The sequence below is a fragment of the Ahaetulla prasina genome, chromosome 7, assembly GCF_028640845.1.
Source record: "Ahaetulla prasina isolate Xishuangbanna chromosome 7, ASM2864084v1, whole genome shotgun sequence".
Taxonomy (NCBI): domain Eukaryota; kingdom Metazoa; phylum Chordata; class Lepidosauria; order Squamata; family Colubridae; genus Ahaetulla; species Ahaetulla prasina.
In genome coordinates, this window is record NC_080545.1 from 99,957,603 (window position 1) to 99,972,366 (window position 14,764).

The 14,764-nt window shown below is 43.6% G+C and overlaps 1 protein-coding gene across 1 annotated transcript in view; it reads right to left on the reverse strand.

Moving 5' to 3' along the window:
• The window catches only part of NET1 (neuroepithelial cell transforming 1), a 103,883-nt gene extending 89,744 nt beyond the window's left edge, over positions 1-14,139 (reverse strand). The window contains exon 1 of the mRNA XM_058191840.1: positions 13,958-14,139. Within this exon, the coding sequence (XP_058047823.1) occupies positions 13,958-14,124 (167 nt within the window). The 5' untranslated portion in view covers positions 14,125-14,139. The remainder of the gene's footprint in view (positions 1-13,957) is intronic.
• Between the last annotated feature and the right edge of the window lie 625 nt (positions 14,140-14,764).

Consider the following 14,764-nt stretch of genomic DNA (forward strand, 5'->3'; position numbering starts at 1 on the left):
ATCACAGTGCAGAAAAGAGGAGGCGACAGGCAATGCTGTGCTTGGACTACAGATGGATAAAATGTCTTATTTCCTTAGGTTTCAAAATTTGGAAGAAGTGGACCAAGAAGATTTGAGAGATGTTGTGACTAAATTGTTGGGAGAATTTCTTGGGAGAGGTGTTGATTTCATGAATTGGGATGTGGATCGAGTTTATAGAGTTAATTCACAATATGCACGCATGCAGTTCCCAGAGAGGTTCATGTCAAATTTGTGAGAAGAGGCGAGATGAAATTCTTAGAAAACATAGGAGTGGGGCACTGACTTATAGGGGCAGGAGATAGCCATTCTGAGGCAGATTCCCAGACAGGTGCGTGAAATGAGAAAGAAATATTACTTTTGTCAAGCAAATTGTACCAGAAGGGTAGGCTTCAGATGGCTGATGCCAGAGGATTGATGATTTTCCGGGAGGGCATTACGAAAAAATTAGTACAATTGGAGGCTACGGCCTCGTGGAGGAACACAAAGCCCTCCTGGAATCAGATGACCCAGGAATTGAAGAAGGGAGGTTATAGACCATGGGGGCGGCTGCCGCTGTTGCGGCCCTGGAGTTGGGTCAGGCTGAACCCAGAGTTCTGAGATCCAAAACTAGGAAGTGATAAAGATATTTGGTATTGTGTTGGTTTTCCTTATTCTCTTTTGTATGATATTCTGTTTATTCTTGACCCTTCTTTATTGCGTATGTAAGATTTGTAAACTTAGCTACTTCGTGTCACCTGCTTGCCATATGGCTGTTGTATGTGTTAAAAATTTGAGCAAAATTCTTATCTTGCATAAGAAAAATGAAAATTTACCATACCTGATATGTATTTGTATAAACCTTTTTTGACCAATAAAAACTTTTTGAACAAAAAAAAAAAAAAAAAAAAAAAAAAAAGAGTGCCAGTTGTGGTCCTGCACGAAGCCCCATCCAGGTTCATTTGGTCTCCTGCAATGTGGCTTTTGAAGGCTACTCGGAAGTTTCAATCCATCCAAAATGCGTCGGACTGGTTGTTGATGGTTATTTGTCAACACAGGCACTGTTAGGTAACCATTCGGGGGCTGTGCAAAGGCTTTCCTGTTGGGTCCGGAACAACAACTCGAACTCCGGCTCTTGATCTGTCAATCTCCACCGGAGTCCTTGCAGGATTGTCTTCTCGGCCCAGTTCCGACCCACCCAACTTTTGTGTCCTGAGAGAGTCTGTTTGTGGGTTCGCCACTCCTGTGGGGTAAAGCAGGTGGGAGGCTCACCAGAGGTATCTCTGCTTGTGTATCTGATCTTTGGAAAAGCCTAACCTCTGAAATGTGATCAGCCCTGACATCTTCCTTAAGTTATGAAAAAACATTGTTTTGAAGAACCTTTGCAGCTGGAATTGATGCCACCGGTTGTTTAATGCGCGCTCTCTCTCCCTCCCTCTCTCTCCCTCTCATATGTTCATACGTATGTGTGTATATATATATATATAGGTCTTTGGTTGTTCGGGTTTTCTCCCGTGTAAAATTGGAAGTGTCTTGGCGACGTTTCGACGAAGTCTCATTCGTCATCTTCAGGCTTCAGCTTCGTGCTTCTGGGGGCAATGTGTGATCACAGCTGTTTCTTCCTTTTAACTGCTAGTGGGGGTTTGAACTGATTGGGTGGGAGCTTGGCTGTGCTCTGATTGGATGGGGGTTTTATATATATATAAATATATATATATATATATACATATATATGTAGGTCTTTGGTTAGGGCGGTATACAAATATGAATAATAAATAAATAAATAAAATAAATTCGGGTTTTCTCCCGCGTAAAATTGGAAGTGTCTTGGCGACGTTTCGACGAAGTCTCAATCGTCATCTTCAGGCTTCAGCTTCGTGCTTCTGGGAGCAAGCTGAAGCCTGAAGATGACGAATGAGACTTCGTCGAAACGTCACCAAGACACTTTCAATTTTACGCGGGAGAAAACCCGAATAACCAAAGACCTACATAAAAACTGAAACCTCAGAAAACAAATATATATATATATATATACATATATTGTTTTCAGGGTTTGAACTGGCTGAAGCCTGAAGATGACGAATGAGACTTAGTGAACGCGCAAGACACTTCCAATTGTACACGGGAGAAAACCGAACAAGCAAGACCTATATATATATATATATATATATATATATACATATATATATATATATATATGTGGGTCTATGGCTAGTCGGGTTTTCTCCCGGGTAAAATTGGAAGTGTCTTGGCGACCTTTCGTGAGTCTCATTCGTCATCTTCAGGCTTCAACCGTGCTTCTGGGAGCAATGTGTGATTGCAGCTGTTTCTTCCTTTTAACTGCTAGTGGGGTTTGAACTGATTGGGTGGGAGCTTGGCTGTGCTCTGATTGGATGTGGGTTTTTGTGCTCTGATTGGCTGGGGTGTGTCCTGTTTGGGTGGGGGCTTGGTTGTGCTCAAATTAGTCTGAGTTGCAGGGGATTTGAGCTGGTGAGCTGCACTGCTGCTGTTTGGCTTCGTGTTCGTGGTGCTACATCTTCATAGTGGGTGTCAGTCTGCTGCATGTATGGATTGGAGGGTTTGAAATGGCTAATGTTGCAGCTGCGGTCTGGCTTCTGGTCCTTGGTCGTGCTTCCTGATCAGTGTGGGTTTGGGTGTGCTTTCTGGGTGGATGTGGTGGTGACATCCTGTGTGGACCTCGTGAGTGTGGGTCTGGTGTCATTCCTCGTGTTAGGGACACGTTTGTCAATAAGGCAGGTTTCAAATGGCTGGTAGGCGGGAGGTATCATCTCGTTTGTTCATGCTGTGTGGGCGTTTTCTATCTCGATGGCTTCTCTGATTATTCTGTTGTTAAAGTGTTCAGTTTTGGCGATAGTTCTGGTCTTTTAAAGTCAATATCGTGTCCTGTGACTTTAAAGTGTTGGACCAGGAAGAAGTTGGTTCCTCTTTTTGAATGAGTTCTTGTGTTCTTCAATCGTGCACTTATTCTTCTGTTGGTTTGTCCAATGTATGTGGTGGGGCAGGCGGTGCATGGGATTTCATATACTCCTTGATTTTCTAACTCAATTTTGTCTTTGGGGTTTCTTAGGATGGTGGATATTTTTTGGTTTGTGCAGAATGTTGTCTTGATGTTATGTTTGTGGAGGATCTTGCTGATTCTGTCTGTGGTGCCTTTTATATATGGGAGGAGGGCTGTGCCATTTTCTTGCTCTCTGTCTTGGGTTTTAGTGGGGGGTTCTTTTTGGATTAGTTTGGTAATCTTATTTCTCTGGAATCCATTGGATGTTAGTACACTTGTGAGAGTGTGTAGTTCGGTTTTTAGGTGTTGTTCGTCAGCTAAGCATTTTGTTCTAGAGATGAGTGTCTTGGCTACGGAGTTTATCTGTGCTGAAGCACGACCAAGGACCAGAAGCCAGACCGCAGCTGCAACATTAGCCATTTCAAACCCCTCCAATCCATACATGCAGCAGACTGACACCCACTACGAAGATGTAGCACGACCACGAACACGAAGCCAAACAGCAGCAGTGCAGCTCACCAGCTCAGATCCCCCTGCAACTCAGTCTAATTTGAGCACAACCAAGCCCCCACCCAAACAGGACACACCCCCAGCCAATCAGAGCACAAAAAAAACCCACATCCAATCAGAGCACAGCCAAGCTCCCACCCAATCAGTTCAAACCCCCACTAGCAGTTAAAAAGGAAGAAACAGCTGCAATCACATTGCTCCCAGAAGCACTGAAGCCTGAAGATGACGAATGAGACTTCAAACGTCGCCAAGACACTTCCAATTTTACTGGGAGAAAACCGAATAACCAAAGACCTACATACAAACACCATGAAAACCTCAGAAAACAAATATATATATATATATATATATATAGAGAGAGAAAGAGAGAGAGAGAGAGAGAGAGGGAGAGGGAGAGAGAGAGAGACCGAAAGACACAGAGAAATAAAGACATATAGAGAGAGAGAGAGAGAGAAAGAGAGGGACAGAGAGAAAGACATAGAGAAACAAAGAGACAGAGAGACAGAGAGAGACAGAGACAGAGAGACATAGAGAGAGACAGAGAAAGATAGAGACAAAGGGAGAGAGAGAGAGAGAGAGAGAGAGAGAGACAAAGGCACAGCGAGAGACAGAGTGAGAGACACAGAGAAAGAGAGAGAGAGAGAGAGAGAGAGAGGGAGGGAGAGAGAGAGAGACCGAAAGACACAGAGAAATAAAGACATATAGAGAGAGAGAGAGAGAAAGGACAGAGAAAGACAGAGAAACAAAGAGACAGAGAGACAGAGAGAGACAGAGACACAGAGAGACAGAGGCAGAGAGAGAGAGAGAGAGAGAGAGAGAGACAAAGGCACAGCGAGAGACAGAGTGAGAGACACAGAGAAAGAGAGAGAGAGAGAGAGAGAGACCGAAAGACACAGAGAAATAAAGACATATATAGAGAGAGAGAGAGAGAAAGAGAGGGACAGAGAGAAAGACATAGAGAAACAAAGAGACAGAGAGACAGAGAGAGACAGAGACAGAGAGACATAGAGAGAGACAGAGAAAGATAGAGACAAAGGGAGAGAGAGAGAGAGAGAGAGAGAGAGAGAGAGAGACACAGAGAAAGAGAGAGAGAGAGAGAGAGAGAGAGGGAGGGAGAGAGAGAGAGACCGAAAGACACAGAGAAATAAAGACATATATAGAGAGAGAGAGAGAGAAAGAGAATAGGTAGTCCTTGACTTACAAGAGTTCATTTAGTGACTGTTCGAATTTACAATAGCACTTAAGACTCTTCTTCACACTTATGACCGTTGCAATATAACCAAGGTCACGTGATCAAAATTTGGACACTCGGCAACTGGTTCCTATTTATGACGGTCGCAGTGTCCTGGGGTCCTGTGATCCGCATTTGCGACCTCCAGCCAAGCAGAGGAAGCCAGGTTCACTTAACAACTGTGTTACTGAATTAACAGCTGCAGTGATTCGCTTAACAGCAGCGGCAAGAGAAGGTCGTAAAATGGGGGGGATGGGGAATTCGCTTCACTACCGTCTCGCTTAGCAACAGAAATATCGGGCTCAGTTGTGGTCGTAAGTCGAGGGCTACCTGTAAATAAATCGTCTGCTACTTTCTACTGTTTCTTGTTCTTTACCTAGTGTTTTTACTCAAGGCTACTCAGTTACTCAAGGGCCTTCCTTAGGGGCTCCATCAAAGAATTTTTGGGATATCAATTGATCAAATGTCTGTTTGGACAATCTGCCGTCATGTCTGGGACCTTCAAAAGGCTCCAAGATTAATAATATCCCCAAGGCCCCCATATACTATCTCTTGTTACCTTTCAAGTTTTTCAAGCTTCAAGGTCTGGTTATCTGCAGGACTGTTTTCCCCTTGTAAAATCTGCGTTTCCAATAAAATTGAATAAGCCCAGGCTTCTTTTAATCAGAAATTAACTCTTTCTCCCCTCACTCAGCGGATGGGCCATGGAAGCATGTTTTTTCTGTCGTTGTCCCTCCTGTGGAAAATTCAGAATTTTCCCGAATTACTCTATTCGGGAAGTTGTTAGGAAAATTTCTCTGCACAACAAGCGGTTTCCTTTGGTTTGAAGTGCTTAAATTCCCAATTTATGTATGACTGCCTTGCGACTGATGGATTTTTAGTTCTGATTTTGCTTATGCTATGGTTCCATTTATCCTGCTTATTTCTCTCGTCAACTCAAGTTATTGATATTGATTGGTTCCTGATTGCTTATTTGTACCCTCTGACTATCATTAAGTGTTGTACTTTAGAATTCTTGATGATCTTTTCTTTTATGTACACTGAGAGCGTATGCACCAAGACAAATTCCTTGTCTGTCCAATCACACTTGTCAATAAAAAATTCTATTCCATTCTAAAGTTACAGATTTGCCTAATTGCATGTTGCTCAGAGTCAGTTTGACTGCAATGACTTAACCAGCCCAGTAGACAAATAAGTTCGGTGTCACATTTTCTCTCTTTATGGGTGGCTTCTGACTTAGATATAAGCATTTGGCATGAAGACCTGGTTTAGCAATGGCTACTGAGTGAAGCAGGAGGAGCTGGTTTCATGTAACATGCTAAGCCAAACTAAACAGTCTACCTTCTTGAAATACATTTAGAGAAGTGTATGAACCTGGTGCATAGCTGTCTGGCGTAGCCGAAGCCAAGAGTAAGAGACTAGCACATAACGTAAAGGTAATCCTGAGTTTACGAGCACAGCTGAGCCCAAAATTTCTGTTGTCAAGTGAGACATTTGTTAAATGACCTTGCGTAAAAAAGTTCAGAAATTTGGGTCAGTCTCCCGATTGACCCGTTTTATGATTGTCACGACTTGCGACCGTGATGAGCAGGCTCCGTTACAGTCGTAAGTCGAGGCCTGCCTATGCAGTCTTGCAAAAATCAATGGGGCATTAAGTCTGAAGGATTATAAATATTTTCGATGTACTTGTTTCATCCGTTTTATTTTCTTGGGACGGAGTGGGGAGGAAAGCATACCTTTCTATTTAAGGGGACAAACCGCTTGCGGTTTGCAAGAAAGCTATTTTATTACCAAGCACAGAACAGAGTTTGCAACGGGTCAGTGTTCTAGCTGCTGAAGATCGGAAAAACGTTCCATTCCCAAGAAGTTTCCATCCCTCGGTCCAAATCTCTTTCAGCCAAGCATCAGGATGCCGAAACTACTTCCTTTCTGCCATGGTGGATTTGAGTACTGACACTGCGAGTTGAATTTTAATTAGAAAAACAAGGAACAGGTTAGCATGTACAGGAACGAAGTTTTGGTCATTGTTTTGAATGGAGAGAACGATTATTTGCCTTCAAAACCAAGGACCATTTGTTGGCTGCTTTTAAGATGCAGATATTTTAAGCTTTTAAGCTTTCAAGCAGTGGTGTCCAACTGTTGTACACAAGGCTGGATATCCACGGTCTAGAACACTGTTTCTCAACTTTTAAGACTTGTGGACTTCAACTCCCAGAATTCCCCAGCCAGCCAGGGCTAGGGAATTCTGGGAGTTGAAGTCTACAAGTCTTAAAGTGACCAAGGCTGGATATCCACGGTCTAGAACACTGTTTCTCAACTTTTAAGATATGGAGACTTCAACTCCCAGAATCCATCTATCTTAAAGCATGCTGGCTGGGGGATTCTGGGAGTTGAAGTCCACAAGTCTCAAGTGGCCAAGGTTGGATATCCTTCTTATTCTGCTTAGAGTCTGAACTCCATTTATACTTGCCGATGAATAAGATCTAGTGTCCCCAATGTATCAAGTTGAGATTTGGAGAAGAAAGTGTAGTTCCAGCCATAGAAGCAATAGGAGGTATTTAAAGGTTACAAATAACCTATGGATTGCTAAAGAGTCGGGAAAAAACTACTTTACCCAAAGAAGAAATAAATAAATATATATTTATGGGTATCACTGCAGAACGCTATAGGTAGTCCTCAACTTAGAACCACATGCTTAGTGACTGTTCTAAGATACTGAAAAAAATGCCTTACAAAGGATCCTCACACTTAATAATAATAATAATAATAATTTAATTTTTATACCGCCCTTCTCCCGAAGGACTCAGGGCGGTGAACAGGCAGATAAAATAATACAATACATTTCAATAAAAATACTATTTAAAAAACTTATTCAATAAAGCCTAAATTTAAAATACAATACAAAATATAAAATAAACCCCAATAAAATCCATGTTTAAAAACCCTATTAAGCCAGTCCTGCTCGGAAGAATAGATATGTTTTAAGCTCGCGGCGAAAGGTAATGCCTCTTGCAGCATCCCCAAGGTCACATGATTGAAATGTGGGTGTTTGGCAACAAACATACGTTTGCAACAGTGGTAAAGTCCCAGGATCATCTGATCACCATTTCAATAGCTGACAAGAAAAGTCAATGGGGCAAGCCAGATTTGCTAAACAAGTGGGATTCACTCAACAACTTCAGTGATTTGTTTAACAGCTGTGGCAAAAGAAAAGATAAAAAAGTCACAGAATTGGGTGTAACTCGTTGAACAACTGCGCTGCTTTAGCCATGGAAATTCAGATCCAAATTATGGTCATAAATTGAGGACTGTTTGTACCAGAATCCAAAGCCAGGATTAAATGATTGGAAAACTTGGAAAGTCACTTTTCTCCTGTTTTTCCCCCCTCACATTTTATTTATACAACCAGAGGCGTCTTCTTAATGCCTCGCTCTAGCCTATTCTATTTTTCTATCCATTTTCTTGCTCTTTGGGCCTCAGCATGTAATTCTGTAACACACACACACAAAATTATCTGTGGGGTGGGGTAATTCCTTCTCACAATTCATGCCTGCCACTTAATGTTGTACACAGGATAAGGACTTATGCCACTTATGACTGTATGACTATAACTTGTTGCTGGCAATCCTTATGATTTACATTGATATGTTGATCATCAATTGTGTTGTAAATGTTGTACCTTGATGAACATATCTTTTCTTTTATGTACGCTGAGAGCATATGCACCAAGACAAATTCCTTGTGTGTCCAATCACACTTGGCCAATAAAAAATTCTATTCTATTCTATTCTAGGCTATATAGCTTTTAAAGCATTTTAAAAGGAAATATCCCCATCTTCTACTGACATCTTGTGGTTAGAAATGGACATAGAGCTCTGTCTCCATTTGGGAGGCAGTTGAAGAATTGTGTTTATACAGACGCAACTTAGACCTAGACCTAACGTTAGTGTCATTTTGAATGTACACTAATTGGCATACATTAAAATGAAATTTCATTGCAGACAGCTCTCAGAGGGTCACCACCTCCAATATACAGTATATAAGCATGACAAAATAAATAAATAAATAAAAATAGAATAGAATAGAAAAAAATAGAATAAGGGTATGGTATGGAATGGAATGGAATGGAATGGAATAGAATAGAATAGAATAGAATAGAATAGAATAGAATAGAATAGAATAGAATAGAATAGAATAGAATATGGAATAGAATAGAATAGAATATGGAATGGAATGGAATGGAATGGAATGGAATGGAATAGAATAGAATAGAATAGAATAGAATAGAATAGAATAGAATAGAATAGAATAGAATAGAATATGGAATGGAATGGAATGGAATGGAATGGAATGGAATGGAATGGAATAGAATGGAATAGAATAGAATATGGAATGGAATAGAATAGAATAGAATAGAATAGAATAGAATAGAATAGAATAGAATAGAATAGAATATGGAATGGAATGGAATGGAATGGAATGGAATGGAATGGAATAGAATAGAATAGAATAGAATAGAATAGAATAGAATAGAATAGAATAGAATATGGAATGGAATGGAATGGAATAGAATAGAACTTTATTGTCACTTTGAATGTACACCAATCGGCATACATTAAAATGAAATTTCGTTGCATACAGCTCTTCAAAAGGTCACCCCCTCCAATATACACTACATGAACATGACAAGATAAATACATACATACATACATACATAATTATGTATATATCCACATATATTGTATGACACAGAGAAACAATCCAGTCTATACTTGCAGTTCATCTTATGGTAGAGGGTCTTTAAAAACCCAACTGCTAAATTGAGTGCTTTCCAACCTGTATGGTAAACTTTGCACTTCCAGTAAATATTATCCCAATATTCTCCATCCAATTTCCTAACTTATTCTCACTGTCAGCATTCTTTTTGTCTCTTAAAGCGATGGTTGCTCTTCTCAATCTTGCTACGATGCAAATCAAAACAGTATACAGGTAGTCCTTGACTTACAACAGTACCTATAAGCCAGGGGTCTCCAACCTTGTCAACTTTAAGACTTGAGGATTTCAACACCCAGAGTTGAAGTCCACAAGTCTTAAAGTTGACCAAGGTTGGAGACTCCTGCTTTAAGCGATCGTTCAAAGTCACAACGGCACTTTACAAAGTGACTTTTGGCCGTTTTTCACATGACCCTTGCAGCATCCCCGTGGTGGTCACAGGATCAAAATTCAGACGCTTGGCAACTGACTCATATTTATGACGGTCGGAGCGTCCCGGGGTCATGTGATCCCTTTTTCCGACCTTCTGACCAGCGAAGTCAACAGGGAAGGTGGATTCACTTCACAACCATGTGACTCATGGTTTCACTTAACAACCGTGGCAAGAAAGGTGGTAAAACAGGGCAAAATTCACTTAACAAATTTCTCATGTAACAACAGAAACGCAGGGCTCCATTGCGGTCGTAAGTCAAGGATTCCCCCATTTCATCCTCCAAACCATTAAATAAAATTATTTTAAGAGCACAAGGCCCAAAACCAAACCCCACTTGATTTCTCTAATCCGGTGTTTTTCAACCGTAGCAACTTTAAGGCGGTGTGGACTTCAACTCCCAGAATTCTTCAGCCAGCAATAATAACTAACTCAGGGTCAATATAAAGAAAGAGGCCACATAGCGACAATCTGGGTTAAGGTCCCAGCCAAAAACCCATCCATGCCATAATTAAGGCGTCAGCCAAACTGCCCAAGAGAACCTCACGGACAACCACAAAAGCCCCTCCAGACCTGGGGTCTCCAAACTTGGTGACTTCAAGACATGTGGACTTCAACTCCCAGAATTCCCCAGCCAGCCATGTCCTCCTACCTGTATTAACTGCTAATCCCCATCTTGGCATTTTTCACCTTTTGAAATTTTATTTTTATAATTTTAAAATTAATCATAAACGAATTCTGATTTTAAGATTCATTTTAGTGATTATATTGTACACAGCCCAGAGTCCCTCTCTGAGGGAAATGAGCAGTTCAGAAATAGGAAATGTAAATAAATAGTCTGCCCTTTTTATAGTTCTGTTTTTATTTTTAAACTGTTGCTAAATTTCTTGGATAACCACCGACATTTCACTAAACTCAATTTTTGCTATAGGTATCAAGAATTCTAACACCACATGGCCACTTTCACCTAAACTATCTGCTTTTCTCCTTATCAGTTAATTAGTCCCTATCAATCAGAACCAAAATTAAAAACTGCTAATCTAATCTTTTCTTCTATCTTCCAAAAGGAAAGACTGCCAGCAAATGAAATTGGCGATTTCCTGGAAAGATAACATCTCATGTAATTTGTCTCCCAGCTCCTATCAAGTTCCCTCAACACTGTCAAACTATTCACTAAATCTGCACTACTATTAATCTCATCGTTCCTATCACCCATCTCCTCACACTTATGACTGTACGACTGTAAACTTGTTGCTGGTATCCTTATTCCTTGTGTGTACAATCACACTTGGCCAATAAAAAATTCTATTCTATTCAATAATATTTTATTCTTTTTTAATGCCCTTCTAAGACACTGCCAAGAAGTAACTGCAGCATTGGTAATTTACAAAAGACTAATGTATTTAAATATTTTTGCTGAAGTGTAAACTAACATTCATGTCAAGTGTCGTGCTATGTTTATCATTAATAATCATCACTTTTACAAACCTGGCACACCCTGTTTGTTAAAAAAGATCAATATGTAAAATGTGCCAGAGAGTAAGGGGGATGACCTTAAGCAGAAATATACAAGAACGATTAGTTATTGCATTTGAACGCCGCCCATCTCTCTCCCAAGTGGCTCAGGGCAGCAAAAAATTTGTTGTTATTTGACCAGGATAAAAGGGACCAAACCATCCTTCAAGCCCTAAAAAGCAAAACAATATTCAGAAGAAACTCGGGCAGCAACCTCTGTGACCAACTGGCATCCTAAGGAGGAGCAGAGTTCCCGCAACAAGCCGGCTTGCAAAATTCTGCTATAACAGCCTCTCTCAATAAAGTTGAGGCTGGTTTTCTGGTCTGGGCTACCTAAGGGAAGGAAGGAAGGAGAAAGAGGGAGGGAGGAGAAAAAGAAAGGTGAGAAGGAAGGGAGGAAGGGAGGGAGGTTGGCAGGGAGAAAGGGGTAAGGGAGGAGGGAAAACCGGGAGGAATAGAGAGAGAAAGAAGGAAGGAAGGAGAAAGTCTGAAGCAAGGAGAGAAAAAGAGGGAGGGAGAAAGGAGGAAGGAGGAATGAGAGAAAGAGGGAGGGAAGGAAGCGAGGGAGGGAGGGAAAACAGGGAGGATAGAGAGGGAAAGAAGGAAGGAAGGAGAGAGAAAGTTTGAAGCAAGGAGAGAGAAACAGGAAGAGAGGAATGAGAGAAAGAGGAGGGAGGAAAGAAGGAAGGAGAGAAGGAGGGAGAAAGGGGTAAGGAGGAGGGAAAATAGGGAGGAGGGATGGAGGAGGAGGAGAGAGAAAGTTTGAAGCAAGGAGAGAAAAGGGAGGAAGGGAGGAATGAGAAAGAGGAGGGAGGAGAGAGAAAGAGGAGGGAGAAAAGGAGGAAGGAGAGAGAGAAAAGGGAGGAGGAGAGAGGAGGAGGAAGGAGAGAGAAAGTTTGAAGCACGGAGAGAGAAAAGGGAGGAAGGAGGAATGAGAGAAAGAGGAGGAGGAAAGAAGGAAGGAGGAAGGAGGGAGAAAGGGGTAAGGAGGAGGGAAAAACAGGGAGGAATAGAGAGAGAAAAAGGGAGGAAGGAGAGAGAAAGTTTGAAGCAAGGAGAGAGAAACAGGGAGAAAGGGAGGAATGAGGGAAAAGGGAGGGAGGAAAGAAGGAAGGGAGAGAGGGAAGGAGGGAGAAAGGGGTAAGGAGGAGGGAAAAACAGGGAGGAATAGAGAGGGAAAGAAGGGAGGAAGGAGAGAGAAAGTTTGAACCAAGGAGAGAGAAACAGGGAGAAAGGGAGGAATGAGAGAAAGAGGGAGGGAGGTTGGCAGGGAGAAAGGGGTAAGGGAGGAGGGAAAACCGGGAGGAATAGAGAGAGAAAGAAGGAAGGAAGGAGAGAGAAAGTCTGAAGCAAGGAGAGAGAAACAGGGAGGAATGAGAGAAAGAGGGAGGAGGAAGAAGGAAGGAGAGAAGGAGGGAGAAAGGGGTAAGGAGGAGGAAGGAGAAAGAGGAGGAGGAGGGATGGAGGAGGGAGGAAGGAGAGAGAAAGTTTGAAGCACGGAGAGAGAAAAAGGGAGGAAGGGAGGAATGAGAGAAAGAGGGAGGGAGGAAAGAAGGAAGGGAGAGAAGGAGGGAGAAAGGGGTAAGGAGGAGGGGAAAATAGGGAGGGAGGGATGGAGGAGGAGGAAGGAGAGAAAGTTTGAAGCAAGGAGAGAGAAACAGGGAGGAATGAGAGAAAGAGGGAGGGAGGAAAGAAGGAAGGGAGAGAAGGAGGGAGAAAGGGGTAAGGAGGAGGGGAAAATAGGGAGGGAGGGATGGAGGAGGGAGGAAGGAGAGAGAAAGTTTGAAGCAAGAAGAGAGAAAAAGGGAGGAAGGGAGGAATGAGAGAAAGAGGGAGGGAGAGAGAGAGGGAGGGAGAAAGGGGTAAGGAGGAGGAAAAACGGAGGAGGGAGGAGAAAGGAGAGAGAATGTTTGAAGCACGGAGAGAGAAAAGGGAGGAAGGGAGGAATGAGACAAAGAGGGAGGAGGGAGAAAGAAGGAAGGAGAGAGGAAGGAGGGAGAAAGGGGTAAGGAAGAGGGAAAAACAGGGAGGAATAGAGAGGAAAGAAGGAGGAAGGAGAGAAAGTTTGAAGCAAGTAGAGAGAAACAGGGAGGAGGAAGGAGAGAGAAAGAGAGAGGGAGGGAGGAAAGAACAAAGGGAGAGAGGGAAGGAGAAAGGGGTAAGGGAGGAGGGAAAAACAGGGAGGGAGGGAGGGAGAAAGAAGGAAGGAGAGAGGGAAGGAGGGAGAAAAAGGGGGGAATGAGAGAAACGGGGAGGGGGGAGAAGAAAGAGTGGGAGGAAGGGAAGTGAGAGAAAGAAGGAGGGAGGGAGGAAAGAAAGAAAGAAAGGAAAGGAAAGGAGGGATGGAGGGAGAGAGAGAAACTCTGAAGGAAGGAAAGAAAGGAAGGCGTGGCCCACCCCCTTCCTTCCCCCTCCCCCTCCTCGGGGGGGCCCCCTTCCCTTTGGGGTGGGGGAGGGGGAGGGGCTGAACCGGCCCACTTACCGCCCACAGGAGGCGGGGGCGGCCTCCCCTCTCCGGGCCCCGCCGGGGGTTTCCTCCAGCGCGGAGCCTCCCGGGAGGCTGGGCCGCCCGCCGGGCTCCTTCTCCTGCCTCCGCGGCCTTCCCTTCCTCCTCACGGGGGGCTTGGCGGCCAGAGGGGCGCCTTCCATGCCGAGCGAGGCCCAACCGGAGCCGGGCCAAGAGCCCGAATGGCGACGCGGCCGTTTGAAAATGGCGGCGGGACGGCGCGGCCAATCAGCGGCGCCCGCCCGTTGCTAGGAGACGCCCCGGAGCGAGGCCTAGCGCCCGGCCCGAAGCCTGACCTTTCGCCGGGGTTGTTGTTTGTTTTTTTTCGGCCGGAGGATGCCGGCTGAGGGAGCGACCGGGCGCGCGTTGTACCTTCCGCCCTCGAGAAGGTAACGCCGGCCGGGCGAGGGGAGCGCGGAAGAGGTCGCCGTCCCCCATCACAAAGGCGGGGAGCGGAGATGGGGGAGGTGGAGGCTTTTGGGGTCGGCCGCTTCGTCGCACACGATCGTTAAGCGATCCCCGCAGTTGTTAATGGAGTCACGGTTGTCCCAAAGATGCTTTTTTCAAAAGGCAGCTGGAGTTTCTTGGGTGTTTTTTTTTTTTGTTGTTGTTGAAGACGTTTCGCTTCTCATCTACAAGAAGCTTCTTCTGTTCTGACTGAAGGACCTCATACAGTCAGAACTGAAGAAGCTTCTGGGAGGAGAAGAGAAACATCTTCAAGCACAGAAACAAAGGCAGGTGAGACCAGATAACCTTCATTGTCATTTTTGTACTGTGAACACA